Source organism: Coturnix japonica, unplaced genomic scaffold (assembly GCF_054131305.1).
Source record: "Coturnix japonica strain WE unplaced genomic scaffold, WE-NBRP24 Scf050, whole genome shotgun sequence".
NCBI classification, from domain to species: Eukaryota; Metazoa; Chordata; class Aves; order Galliformes; family Phasianidae; genus Coturnix; species Coturnix japonica.
In genome coordinates this window covers 1,015,969-1,027,791 of record NW_028188953.1, presented here as the reverse complement: position 1 = coordinate 1,027,791, position 11,823 = coordinate 1,015,969, and the positions used below count along the sequence as shown (strand labels likewise).

At 60.5% G+C, this 11,823-nt stretch overlaps 3 protein-coding genes across 17 annotated transcripts in view; 2 read left to right on the top strand and 1 right to left on the bottom strand.

The window, feature by feature from the left end:
- Positions 1-706: 706 nt before the first annotated feature.
- On the top strand, positions 707-5,291 carry CENPA (centromere protein A). Its single transcript, XM_015878589.3, has 4 exons — positions 707-827; positions 912-1,009; positions 4,622-4,699; positions 5,110-5,291. The coding sequence occupies exons 1-4, from the start codon at positions 746-748 to the stop codon at positions 5,242-5,244; spliced, it is 393 nt and encodes a 130-aa protein (XP_015734075.1). The 5' UTR covers positions 707-745; the 3' UTR covers positions 5,245-5,291.
- Positions 5,292-5,391: 100 nt separating this feature from the next.
- Positions 5,392-11,815, top strand: CYP21A2 (cytochrome P450 family 21 subfamily A member 2). 13 transcript variants are annotated; one of them, XR_014940877.1, is made up of 11 exons: positions 5,392-5,818; positions 6,163-6,252; positions 6,726-6,877; positions 7,020-7,115; positions 7,461-7,568; positions 7,930-8,016; positions 8,088-8,273; positions 8,562-8,731; positions 8,825-8,935; positions 9,038-9,141; positions 11,510-11,815. XR_014940877.1 is itself a non-coding variant. In XM_085532805.1 (11 exons), the coding sequence occupies exons 1-10, from the start codon at positions 5,638-5,640 to the stop codon at positions 9,481-9,483; spliced, it is 1,455 nt and encodes a 484-aa protein (XP_085388931.1). In that variant the 5' UTR covers positions 5,392-5,637; the 3' UTR covers positions 9,484-9,505; positions 11,510-11,815. The 13 variants fall into 13 exon arrangements, 7 of the variants coding, with proteins under 7 accessions (XP_085388931.1, XP_015734065.2, XP_085388930.1 ...); XR_014940878.1 differs by lacking the exon at positions 11,510-11,815 and adding an exon at positions 9,236-9,565 and having other exon boundaries at positions 8,884-8,935; XR_014940875.1 differs by lacking the exon at positions 11,510-11,815 and adding an exon at positions 9,236-9,565 and having other exon boundaries at positions 8,859-8,935.
- The window catches only part of TNXB (tenascin XB), a 32,412-nt gene continuing 30,095 nt past the window's right edge, over positions 9,507-11,823 (bottom strand). For all 3 annotated transcript variants that reach the window (XM_085532721.1, XM_085532720.1, XM_085532722.1), the window contains 5 exons: positions 11,516-11,667; positions 10,866-10,962; positions 10,466-10,627; positions 9,946-10,109; positions 9,507-9,660 (listed from right to left, as the gene is read on the bottom strand). In XM_085532721.1, coding sequence (XP_085388847.1) covers positions 9,580-9,660; positions 9,946-10,109; positions 10,466-10,627; positions 10,866-10,962; positions 11,516-11,667 — 656 coding nt within the window. In that variant the 3' untranslated portion in view covers positions 9,507-9,579. The remainder of the gene's footprint in view (positions 9,661-9,945; positions 10,110-10,465; positions 10,628-10,865; positions 10,963-11,515; positions 11,668-11,823) is intronic.

Here is an 11,823-nt window from a genome sequence, read left to right as displayed (position 1 = left end):
CCCATAGAGACCCCATAGACCCCGTAGATCCCCATAGAGACCCCATAGAGACCCCATAGACCCCGTAGATCCCCATAGAGACCCCATAGATCCCCATAGATCCCCATAGAGACCCCATAGACCCCGTAGATCCCCATAGAGACCCCATAGACCCCATAGATCCCCATAGAGACCCCATAGATCAGGTTGCCCATGACCCTGTCCAACCTGGCCTTGAATACCTCCAAGGACGGGGCATCCACAACCTCCCTGGGCAGCCTGTTCCAGGGCCTAACCACTCTCCTAGTGAAGAACTTCCCCCTAACATCCAACCTAAATCTTCCCTCTTTTAACTTAAAGCCATTTCCCCGTGTCCTGCTATTGTCAGCCCTTTCCAAGGGTTTACTCCCCGCCTGGGAGTAAGTTCCCTTCAGGTATTGAAAGGCTGCAATGAGGTCACCCCGCAACCTTCTCTTCTCTGTGCCAGAGGTGCACATGCAGCACAATTGGGATCATATTGTGGTTAGATTGGATCACACTGGGTCATAAAAGGCCCATCTGGTCAAAAAAGATCACAATGGGTTATAAATGGGTTGAACTGGAATCAGAACGGCTTTAATCAACGCACAGTCCTCCGATCCACCATAGAGTCTACCCCCCTCCCTCCCGCAGCCTAGAGCGGCTCAGCGCCATTTCCGGCTTCCCGGCGCTGAGCGGATGTGACGTCACTCCAGGGCGCGCGATTCGAACTCCGGCGGCCGCCATTATGCCGCGGCCTAAACCGCACTCCCCGCGGCGCCGGAGCCGCCCCCCCACAGCCCCCCCCCCGACCCCCCGGAGACCCCGCGGTGAGTGCAGCCGGCGATGGGGGGGGTGGGATTGAGAGGGGGGTGTTGTTTGTTTTCTATCCCGTCTTTTCGCCTTTATTTTAGTCCGCCGGTATCGGCCCGGTCAGAGAGCGCTGAAGGAGATCCGCCGCTATCAGAGCAGCACCGCGTTGCTGCTGCGCCGACGGCCCTTCGCTCGTGTGGTAACGGGACGGGCCCGAAACGGAACCCACCCCCATAACACATAACGGGGGACCATAAAAGTGGGGACCCCCCCCGAAATAGGGACCCCCCCAGAAATGGAGACCCCCCCCCAATAGTAGGGACCCCAGCCCCAAAGTGAGGACCCCCCCCCCAAAAAATAGGACCCCCCCAAAAGTGGGGACCCCCCCCAAAAATAGGGACCCCCTCAGAACTGGAGATCCCCCCCCCCAATAGTAGGGACCCCAGCCCCAAAGTGAGGACCCCCCCCCAAAAGATGAGACACCCCTAAAAGTGGGGACCCCCCCAAATGTTGGGACCCCCCAGAAGTGGGGACCCCCCCCCAATAGTAGGGACCCCAGTCCCAAAGTGAGGACCGCCCCCCCCAAAACTAGGGACCCCAGCCCAAAGTGGGGACCCCCTCCCAAAAGTAGGGATCCCCCCAGAAGTGGAGACCCTACCCCCCAGTAGTAGGGACCCCAGCCCCAAAGTGGGAACCCCCCAAAAGATGGGACATCCCCCGAAGTAGGGACCCCCCCCAAAAGTAGGGCCCCCCCCCAGAAGTGGAGGACCCCCCCTCCCAATAGTAGGGACCCCAGCCCCAAAGTGAGGACCCCCCCCAAAAGATGGGACACCCCCGAAGTGGGGACACCCAAAAAAGTAGGGACCTCCAACCAAAGTGGGGACCCCCTCCCAAAAGTAGGGACCCCCCCAGAAGTGGAGACCCTACCCCCCAATAGTAGGGACCCCAGCCCCAAAGTGAGGACACCCCCAAAGTGGGGACCCCCCCAAAAGTAGGGATCCCCCCAGAAGTGGAGACCCTACCCCCCAATAGTAGGGACCCCAGCCCCAAAGTGGGAACCCCCCCTAAAAGTGGGGACCCATCCCAGAAGTAGGGACCCCCCCATAAAAGTGGAGACCCCAGCCCCAAAGTGGGGACCCCCCAGAAGATGGGACACCCCCGAAGTGGAGACACCCCCAAATGTTGGGACCCCCACAAAAATAGGGACCCCCCCGGAAGTAGAGACCCCCCCCCCCCAATAGTAGGGACCCCAGCCCCAATGTGGGAACCCCCCAAAAGATGGGACACCCCCGAAGTGGGGACCCCAGCCCAAAGTGAGGACTCCCCCTCAAAAGTAGGGACCCACCCCAGAAGTAGGCACCCCAGCCCGAAAGTGGGGACCCCAGCCCCAAAGTAGGGACCCCCCTAAAAGTGGGGACCCCCCAAAAGTGGGGACCCCCAAAAAAGTTGGGACCCACCCAAAAGTGGGGACCCACCCCAGAAGTAGGGACGCCCCCCCCAAAATAGGGACCCCCCAAAAGTGGAGACCCCGCCCCCAAATAGTAGGGACACCAGCCCCAAAGTGGGAACCCCCCAAAAGATGGGACACCCGCAAAGTGGGGACCCCCCCCAAATGTTGGGACCCCCCCAAAAGTGGGGACCCCCAAAAAAGTAGGGATCCCCCCAAAAGTGGGGACCCACCTCAGAAGTAGGGACCCCAGCCCCAAAGTGAGGACCCCCCCCAAAAGATGGGACACCCCTAAAAGTGGGGACCCCCCCAAATGTTGGGACCCCCCAAAAGTGCCCCCCCCCCCCCAAAAGTAGGGACACCCCAGAAGTGGAGACCCCCCCCAATAGTAGGGACCCCAGCCCCAAAGTGAGGACCCCCCCCCAAAAGTAGGGACCTCCAACCAAAGTGGGGACCCCCTCCCAAAAGTAGGGACCCCCCCCAGATGTGGAGACCCTACCCCCCAATAGTAGGGACCCCAGCCCCAAAGTGAGGACCCCCCCAAAAGATGGGACCCCCCCCCCAATTGTAGGGACCCCAGCCCCAATGTGGGGACCCCCCCCAAAAGTTGGGGCCACCCCAGAAATGGAGAACACCCCCCCAATAGTAGGGACCCCAGCCCCAATGTGGGGACCCCCCCCAAAAGTTGGGGCCACCCCAGAAATGGAGAACACCCCCGCAATAGTAGGGACCCCAGCCCCAAAGTGAGGACCCCCCCAAAAGATGGGACACCCCCGAAGTGGGGTCCTCCCCAAATGTTGGGACCCCCCCCCCCCAAAAGTGGGGACCCACCCCAGAAGTAGGGACCCCCCCCGAAATAGGGACCCCCCCAGAAGTGGAGACCCCCCCCCAATAGTAGGGACTCCAGCCCCAATGTGGGAACCCCCGAAAAGATGGGACACCCCCCCAATAGTGGGGACACCCCCAAAAGTAGGGACACCACCCAAACTAGGGATCCCTCCCCAAAGTGGGGACCCACCCCAGAAGTAGGGACCCCAGCCCCAAAGTGCGGACCCCCCCCAAAGATGGGACACCCCCAAAGTGGGGACACCCAAAAAAGTAGGGACCCCCCTAAAAGTGGGGACCCATCCCAGAAGTAGGGACCCCAGCCCCAAAGTAGGGACCCCCCAAATAAGTGGGACCCCCCCAAAAGAGGGAACCCCCCAAAAAAGTGGAGACCCTGCCCAAAAGTAGGGACATCACCCAAAACTAGGGACCCCTCCCCAAAAGTAGGGACCCCCCCAAACTGGGTAACCCCCCAAAAGTAGGTACCTCCCCAGTAGAAGGGACCCCAGCCCCAAAGTAGGGACCACCCCAAAAGGGGAGACCCCCTCCCAAAACTAAGGATCCCCCCCAAAATAGGGACCCCCCCCCAAAAGTAGGGACCTCCACCCAAAGTGGAGACCACCCCCAAAAGTAGGGACCCCAGCCCCAAAGTGGAGACTCCCCCCAAAGAAGGGACCCCCCCCCAAAATTAGGAACCCCCCCAAAGTGGGGACCCCCCCCAGTGTTGGGACCCCCCCAAAAGTGGGGACCCCCATAAAAAAGCAGGGACCCCTCCCCAAAAGTAGGAACCCCCCCAGAAGTGGAGACCCCCCCTAAAAGTGGGGACACTCCAAAAGTAGGGACCCCAGCCCCAAAGTGGAGACTCCCCCCAAAGAAGGAACCCCCCCCAAAACTAGGAACCCCCTCAAAGTGGGGACCCCCCCTAAAAGATGGGACCCCCACCCAATGTTGGGACCCCCCCAAAAGTGGGGACCCCCCAATAAAAAGTAGGGACCCCTCCCCAAAAGTAGGAACCCCCCCAGAAGTGGAGACCCCCCCCTAAAAGTGGGAACCCCCCCAAAAGTAGGGACCCCCTTCCAAAAGTGGGGACTCCCTCAAAAAGTGGGGACCCCTCTCAAAGTGGGGACCCCACCCCCAAAAGTGGGCATTCCCCCCCCCCTCCAAATGGAACACCCCCAACTGGGCCCATACCCAAAACGGGACCCTTCATACCCAAAATGAGAACCTCCCCCCCCAAAATTGGGGTCTTCCCCCAAAATGAACCCCCCTTCAAAATGAGACCCCCCCCCAACTCCTATGCACCCCCACTATTGGCCTCCTCCCCCCCACCCAATGGGCATCCCCCATGTCCTTGTGCCCCCCCCTTACCAGGGACGCCGCATCCTTGACTCAGTGTGTCCCCCCCCTTCCCCCCCTCGTGTCCTTGTGCCTCCCTGTCACATCCCTTGATGCAATGCCACCATCGTGTCCCCCCCCTTCAATGTCCTCATGGCCCCCCCCTCTATCCCCCCCTAATTCCCCTCCCCCTCCCCCCCCCAGGTACGGGAGATCTGCCTACTCTTCACACGGGGCGTGGACTACAAGTGGCAGGCTATGGCCCTATTGGCCCTACAGGAGGTGGGGTGGCCCTATGGATTCTCTTTTTTTGGGTGGTGTTGGGGGGGTGTTTTAGGATACCCCCCCATAGCGTGGGGGACACTTTGGGTGTTGCTGGCGGGCTTTGTAGTGCCCAAAAAGGGTTTATTGGTGGGGGGAGGCTGATTTTGGGGTCCCTTTTGTGCCTGGGGGTCTCTTTGGGGCTTGGGAAGGGCTCTATGGGGGTGGGGAGTTTTGGAGGGGGGCGGGTTGGAGGTTGATGAGATATGGAATTATTGAGGTTGTAGGGAAGGAGTTTGTGGTTGGTTTTATGGGGGGGGGGTGTTGTTTTGGAGGACGTGGTATTTATGGGGTGGTTTGGAGGTAGGAATTGACACCCCCCCCCCTCCCCACTTTGCTTTATGGGGGATGCCCACCCCGGGGTCCTATAGGCAGCAGAGGCGTTCCTGGTGCATCTGCTGGAGGACGCCTACCTGTGTTCACTGCACGCTCGGCGAGTCACTCTGTTTCCCAAAGACTTGCAGCTGGCACGGCGCCTACGGGGGCTGCAGGGGGAGGGCTTCTGAGCAGCCCCCCCCCCCCCCCGTAATAAATACCCCCTCCCCTATTCATACTCATGGGGTTCTGCTGCTGGGGTGGGGTTATGATAATGGGGAGGGGGGGGGCACGCAATGGGAGCTTCAGTGATTTCTTTTGGGGGGGGGGGGGGGGGGAGAGGGGAGGGGGCACCCCGTGGCTCTGGAAGCACTTTGAGGGGGGCCACACACTGATGTATTTTTATGAGAAAAACCTGTATGTTTTATAATGAATTTTGGGGGGGGGGGGGGTTGCAACTCCATGCCCCTGTTCTGGGAGGAGGGTTTTGGGTGTGTGGGGGTGGAGCTTTTGGGGTCCCTCCCCCTCATAAGGTGTTATAGGGGCAGAGCTGGGCCCCCCCCCCACACACACCCCATAGAGCAATGGTGGCGGTGATGCTTCTGCTGCTGCTCCTCCTGGCCCTGATCTGGGGGGGGTCAGCCAGGCGGGGGGGGGCACCGTGGTGGGGGGTCTTCCACCTTCTGCACCCAGAGGGGCCACAGCACCTCCACATCCTCACCCGAACCTATGGGGACCCCTTATGCCTGCGCCTGGGGGGGCGAGGTGAGTAGGGGGGGCACCTTCATGACCCCCCCCCAATCCCCCTGACCCCCCTTGAGGCCCCCCTGACCCTCTCTTCCCCGTAACCCCCTACTCCTTGGGACATTGAACCTTCCCCCTTTAAGACCCCCAAACTCACAGGCTCCCCAGAATTACCCATTGAGAGGATGGAGGGAGCCCTCGTCCCCCCCCCCCAACTCCATCCTGGCACCCCTCACCTCCCTCCCCCCCCCAACTCCATCCTGGTACCCCTCACCTCCCCCCCTCCCTGCTTTCAGGGTCCCCATGAGGGTCCCTTCCCTCCAACCCACTCATTTTTTGCCCCTCTTTCTCCTCCCCCCCCATAGAGGTGGTGGTGCTGAGCTCTGCAGCCGCCATCCGTGAGGCTCTGGCACGACGCTGGGGGGACTTCGTGGGACGCCCTCATAGTTACCTGGGTATGGGGGGTCTGTAGGGGTTGGGGGGGGTCCCCATGAGGTTTGAGTCAGAGGGAGGTCTCTGTGAATCTTCAAGGGGGGTTCTTTGGGATTTGTGCTTCTGGGAAGGGTCCCAGGAGGGATCTGTAAAGATCTCTATGGGTATCTGAGGGGGTTTGAGGGTTCTAGGGGGTCCTAATTGGTGTCTGAGGGGTTCCCATGGGATTTGGGTGGAGGGGGGATGGAGCTAGGAGAGGGGGTGACCCTATAGGTCACTGTTGGTTATCTGGAGGAGGTACTGGGCGGGGGTCCCCATGATCTCTGAAGGAGTCTGGTTGGATTTTGGGGGGGGAAAAGGTCTCTAACATTCCCTATGGGTGATGGAGGGGTTGCTGTGGGTGCCTGGGGTACACCAGATGGGTCCCATAGGATCCCTATATCTCTCTGAGGGGGCTCTGGGAGGTCCCATGGGTGATACGGGTGTCACCCCACAGCGTCCCTGGTGTCCCGTGGGGGGCAGGACCTGGCACTGGGGGATGCATCCCCAGAGTGGAGACGGCAGCTGGGGGCAACGCGGGGAGCGCTGGCACGAGCTGTGAGACACCTGGAGCCCATCCTGGAACTGCAGGGATGGGCGCTGTGCAGTGTGAGCACCCCAACATGGGGCCCTCCAACCCCAGGTGGACCCCATCAGCCCCAGGGCCGTGCTGCCCTTCCCCTTTACTCATGCTAACCCCCCCCTGTGGGGCACTCATACATCCTCAGTGACTCCATTTCCTGCCCCACAGGAGCTGAGCTCTTACGGGGCTGCCCCAGTGGATCTTTTTGAGGCGTTTGCGTTCCATACCTGCAGCACCATCTGCCGTCTCGCCTTCGGGGATCTGGTGGGTACACAAGGGGGGCTGTGGGGTCTGGATGCCACCTGGGGGAGCAGTGGGGCTCAGGTGCCACTTACAGGGGGGCTCAGATGTCCAGGTTCTACTCAGGGGGTCCCAGGTGTCTTTGGGGTGACCCAGGTGTCCAAGGAGGGTGGATCCCAAATGCTCAGGTGCCACTTGGGGTGTCAGCTATCCAGATGCTCCTTAAGGGGATGCAAGTGTTGAGGTTTCCCTTTGGGGATGCAGCCACCTCTAGAGGGACCCAAACGACCACATACGTGTTTAGATTCAGGAGTCTCTGGGGGGACCCTGGTGTCCCTGTAGGGTGACCCCAAGCCCTGTGCCCCACAGATGCCCCCTGAGGCGGAGGTGCGCTCCTTTACACGTTGTGTGGTGGAACTGCTGGAGGTTTGGGGCCGGGCCAGTGTGCGGGCTCTGGATGTGCTGCCTCCACTAAGGGTGAGCCCTGCAGGGCCCTATAGGGCATATGGGATCAGCGTGGGGCTGGGAAGGGGGGATACAGGCATGGGAGGAGGTGGTATAGGTCCATGTGGGGCTTCAGGGGTCTGTAATGAGGATGGGGGGGAGTTATAGATGGTGCTGGGGTGTCTGTATGGGGTTGAGGGGTGTTAAAGGGGTCATAGAGCCCTGGGAGGGTGTTACAGGGTCTGTATGGGGCTGGGGGGGGGGATTCTCTATGGCTGTCTTAGGTTGGAAATGATCTATGGGGTTTGTATGGTGCTGGGAGGGAATATGGGGCCACTATGGACCCAGGGGTGCTCTGTAGGGCACTGTGGGGGGGGTCCCTTATATCCCACAGGTGCTGCCCAACCCGGGGCTGCGGGAGCTGCTGCGCCTGGTGAAGAGCCGTGACGCCTTCGTGGAGACCCAAATCCGATGGCACCAGGTGGGGATGTGAGGATGTAGGGACAGAGGGGGGGCACACAGCCCCAGGGGGTGACACATGTGTCCTCACAGGGCTGCGCTTCCCCCCCTGCGGACACAGTGCTGGGGGCACTGCTGGGGGGGGACCCCACTGTCCCTATGGGGCCACTGGGGGGGGACCGCCTGCACATGACCCTCGTGGACCTCTTCATTGGTGGCACTGAGACGACGGCGGCGGCTCTGCTGTGGGCTGTGGCCTTTCTGCTGCACCATCCCCAGGTGACTCCACGTCACATCTGTATCACATCTGCTTCCCCACAGGTCCCATGAGTGTCCCCTCCTGTAGCCCCACTGCACTTCCCCATAGCACCACGTGCACGTCACATCCATGCCTACATCCCTATGTGGATAATGTCCCTGTGGTGCCCCTACCCGTGTCCCTGGTGTCCCCATGGCCATCGCCAAATTGTCACATCCATGTCTGTGTCCCCATGCAGGGGAGGGCTGCCCCATGAATGACTCAATGGTGGCACTTGGTGACACACACTGACATGTCTCCTGTCCCAGGTGCAGGACCGGGTGCGTGCAGAGCTACGCCAGGTGCTGGGCCCCACAGGGACCCCAAAGCCGGGGGATATGGGGCGACTGCCTCTGCTCCGTGCCACCATCACTGAGACCCTCCGCCTGCGTCCCACTGCGCCCCTTGCGCTGCCCCACTGTGCCCGGCGCCACTCCAGGTAAGGCCAGTAACACCAGTATGGACCAGTACGGGGCCATAAAGACCAGGGGGAGCCAGCACCAACCAGTGTGGGCCACACATCCACCTGCAGAACCATGCAGCACTGTGTCAGTGTTTTGCATTAGAATGAACCACTGTACACCACTACAGACCAGCATGGACCTACCAGTAGGTCGGCCCCAGTAGAGCTCATCAGCACCCAGTAAGCCCTAATAAAGTTCAGCCGGTCCCAGTAAGTCCCAGTATGTCCCAGTTGGCTGCTGTAGCTTCTGGTCCGTCCCAGCAGCACTCTGTCCCTTCCCAGCATTGCAGGAATGCTGGTGCCTGCGGGATCCATCGTTATCCCAAACCTCTTCGCTGCACACCACGACCCCAAGGTCTGGGACCGTCCTGATGAGTTCCTGCCCGGTATGTGTGGGTCCACCCTATAGATGTGGGCTCTGAAACCTAGGGTGGGTTCCTTTCCATACACCCACTCTCTGACCTCTGTTCTGCCCCACAGAGCGGTTCCTGCAGCCGGGGGCCCCATGGCGAGCGCTGCTGCCCTTTGGTTGTGGGGCACGCTCGTGTGTGGGGGAGGCGTTGGCTCGGGCAGAGCTCTTTGTGTTTTTGGGGCACATCCTACAGCGATTCCGCCTGGAACCACCATCTGATGGGGCTCTGCCCCACTTGGGGGTCACCGCTGGCACCGTGCTGCGCTGTGCCCCGTTCCGCGTGCGCCTCGTGCCCTGCCCACCCCACAGCTCCTGAGCCCAGTGTGTGGGATGCATGGGTCAGTGCTGGTTACTCGCAGCTTTATTGACCCCATAAAAGGCTCCACTGCACCCCACAACCTTTCTAGTGCTCTCAGTCACGCTGCGGCCGCAGCTTCATCTCTGTGAAGGGGATGGAGTACTCGAAGCCCTTCCAGGGGTACCAGTTGATGCCCTGCAGAGAGGGAGGGGAGACTTGGTCATGCCCTATAGACATAAATAGGCCCTACAGGGGGCCCCAAAATACCCCCTACTCCCCTGCCCCAGCTTTTAGAACTCTTTAGAGGGCCCCATACTCATATAGGAGAGACATGGGGCTAAAAGGACTTCACAGGGGGTAACCCTCCATATTTAGCCCACATAACCCCCATGGTGACTCCCTCCTGTCACATTGGGTGTTTGTATGCCCCCAAAGACCCCTTTACGATCCCCACAGACCCCTTTACAGTCCCCATAGTACCTGGTGGTCTGTGGGCACCCCATAGCGCCCGTTGAGGTTGGCGTAGTGGCAGTTGCGGTACCACCAGGCTCCGGTGTAGGCAACAGCACAGGGCCTGGGACGGCCCCGGGGGTCGTGGTCCTTCGTGGAGAAGGGGCTCCCAGCATGGTAGGACAATGCATCCCCTGTAGGACCCACAGCAAGGTTATGGGGACCCCTAAAGAGAGCCCTCCAGGATGCCCACATTGGGTTCAGAGTCCCAAGGATGAGCCACAGACCCCCCCCAGGAGCCCCCACATCCTCGTACAGACCACCCTATGGGAGCAGAGCATCCCCAGGAACCCCCTGGGGCTCCCTGCGGTCCCAATGGGTCAATGATCTGAGACCCCTGCAAGGCCCCCTCATTGTGGGCAAGCAGACCATCCCCTATTCTCCCCAGGATTCCCCCCACCTCCCCATGATCTGGGTATCCCCAAGAGCCCCCCCATGCGTCAAAGTCAACCCTAATACCCCCCAGGACCCCTCACTGCCCCACACACACCAGCTGTGCCACTGTAGGCTCCGAGATGGAGGCGGAAATTGTCTTCAGGGCCACCGACAGCGAAATCCCGATAGCGGGCGAAGGCATTTTCCGACGGCGTCCGGAGATCCACGCGCAGCTCCGTGGGCCCAAAGGCCGTCAGTGTGTGCAGCGCCACATTCCCTGCCCCACATCCCACAGCCGTCATCATCCCTACCCTACAGGCCCACCTGGAGTCCTGCCCCATACCATCCCCCCCCACCAGCCCCCTCCCCACACACCCATCTGGGATCTCACCCCCTGTCCTAGTGGGGTTTTGTCCCACACCTTGCAGCCATCAGCCATCCTCAACCCAGTTTGTCCCCCTCCCACCACCCCCCTCACACCAGACCTCAATCTCCCCATGTTTTGGGGTCCTCACCCAGCCAGAACTCCCCAGAGACGTTCCCGAAGCCACGGACGTACTCCTCCCACCCCCTCCAGAAGTCAGTGCTCCCATCCATGCGACGCTGGAATACCTTTGGGGGATAGTGAGGAGGGGGGTCAGAATCCCCACCACTGCCCCTTGACCCCCCATTACCTTCCCATAAACCTCCAGCATTGCACCCTAAAACCTTCATATTGTCCTCTAGGGCATCCTATTGCCTCTCCCAGGCCCACCATAGCCCCAAATTGCTCCGTGGGTTCTCCCCCATTTATAGTTCCAGGGGGGTTACTGGGATCCCCATGGATGGTATAGGGGGAATGTGAGTCTCATAGGAACACTGGGATCCCCTGCAGTTCCCAGAATTACCCCAACTGCCCCACAAGACCCTTCCCATTAAACTCCCCTAAATCTTCCAGCCTCCCTCACTCCACTCCCCATTGCTTCTCAACCCCCACAGAACTCCCTCCGCCCCCCATATACCCCAAATGCCCCCAGTTGCTCCATGGGACTCCTCTTGCCAATACTCCTATAATGGCAACCATGGAGCCATCCACCAGACTCCATGACCCTCATTGCCCACCAGACTCATAGCACCCCACAGACCCACTAGATCCCCCATTTCTCTCCCTCGTCCCCAGCCCCACCAGCCAGCCGCCTCCATCGCTCTCCATGTCGCAGAAGACTCTCAGTGGCCGCCGTCGGTCGCCTCCGAGGAAGATGAGAACCTCTCGTGAAGGCCCTGGTCCATTGAGCTGCTCCTCAGCGCAGTCCCGAGGGTGTGGATGTGGAAGGGGAGCTGTGGGACAGAGCAGTGTAGGTGCCCCCACCCACGGGACCCAACCAGTTGGTTCACCTACCAAGGGATTAGGGCATCCCGCTGTCCCCCCACCTAATGAACCCCCCTATGTTATTATTGTTATTATTATTATTAAATATTATCATTATTCAGGTA

Excerpts from the sequence above, each read along its gene's own strand:
- CENPA (XM_015878589.3), top strand. The coding sequence starts at position 746 with ATGCCGCGGCCTAAACCGCACTCCCCGCGGCGCCGGAGCCGCCCCCCC. Across the intron at positions 1,010-4,621 it reads GACGGCCCTTCGCTCGTGTG|GTACGGGAGATCTGCCTACT; the intron begins GTAACGGGACGG and ends TCCCCCCCCCAG. Across the intron at positions 4,700-5,109 it reads CCCTATTGGCCCTACAGGAG|GCAGCAGAGGCGTTCCTGGT; the intron begins GTGGGGTGGCCC and ends GGGGTCCTATAG.
- CYP21A2 (XM_085532805.1), top strand. The coding sequence starts at position 5,638 with ATGGTGGCGGTGATGCTTCTGCTGCTGCTCCTCCTGGCCCTGATCTGG. Across the intron at positions 7,569-7,896 it reads ATGTGCTGCCTCCACTAAGG|GGCACTGTGGGGGGGGTCCC; the intron begins GTGAGCCCTGCA and ends GGTGCTCTGTAG. Across the intron at positions 9,142-9,235 it reads TCCTGATGAGTTCCTGCCCG|AGCGGTTCCTGCAGCCGGGG; the intron begins GTATGTGTGGGT and ends TCTGCCCCACAG.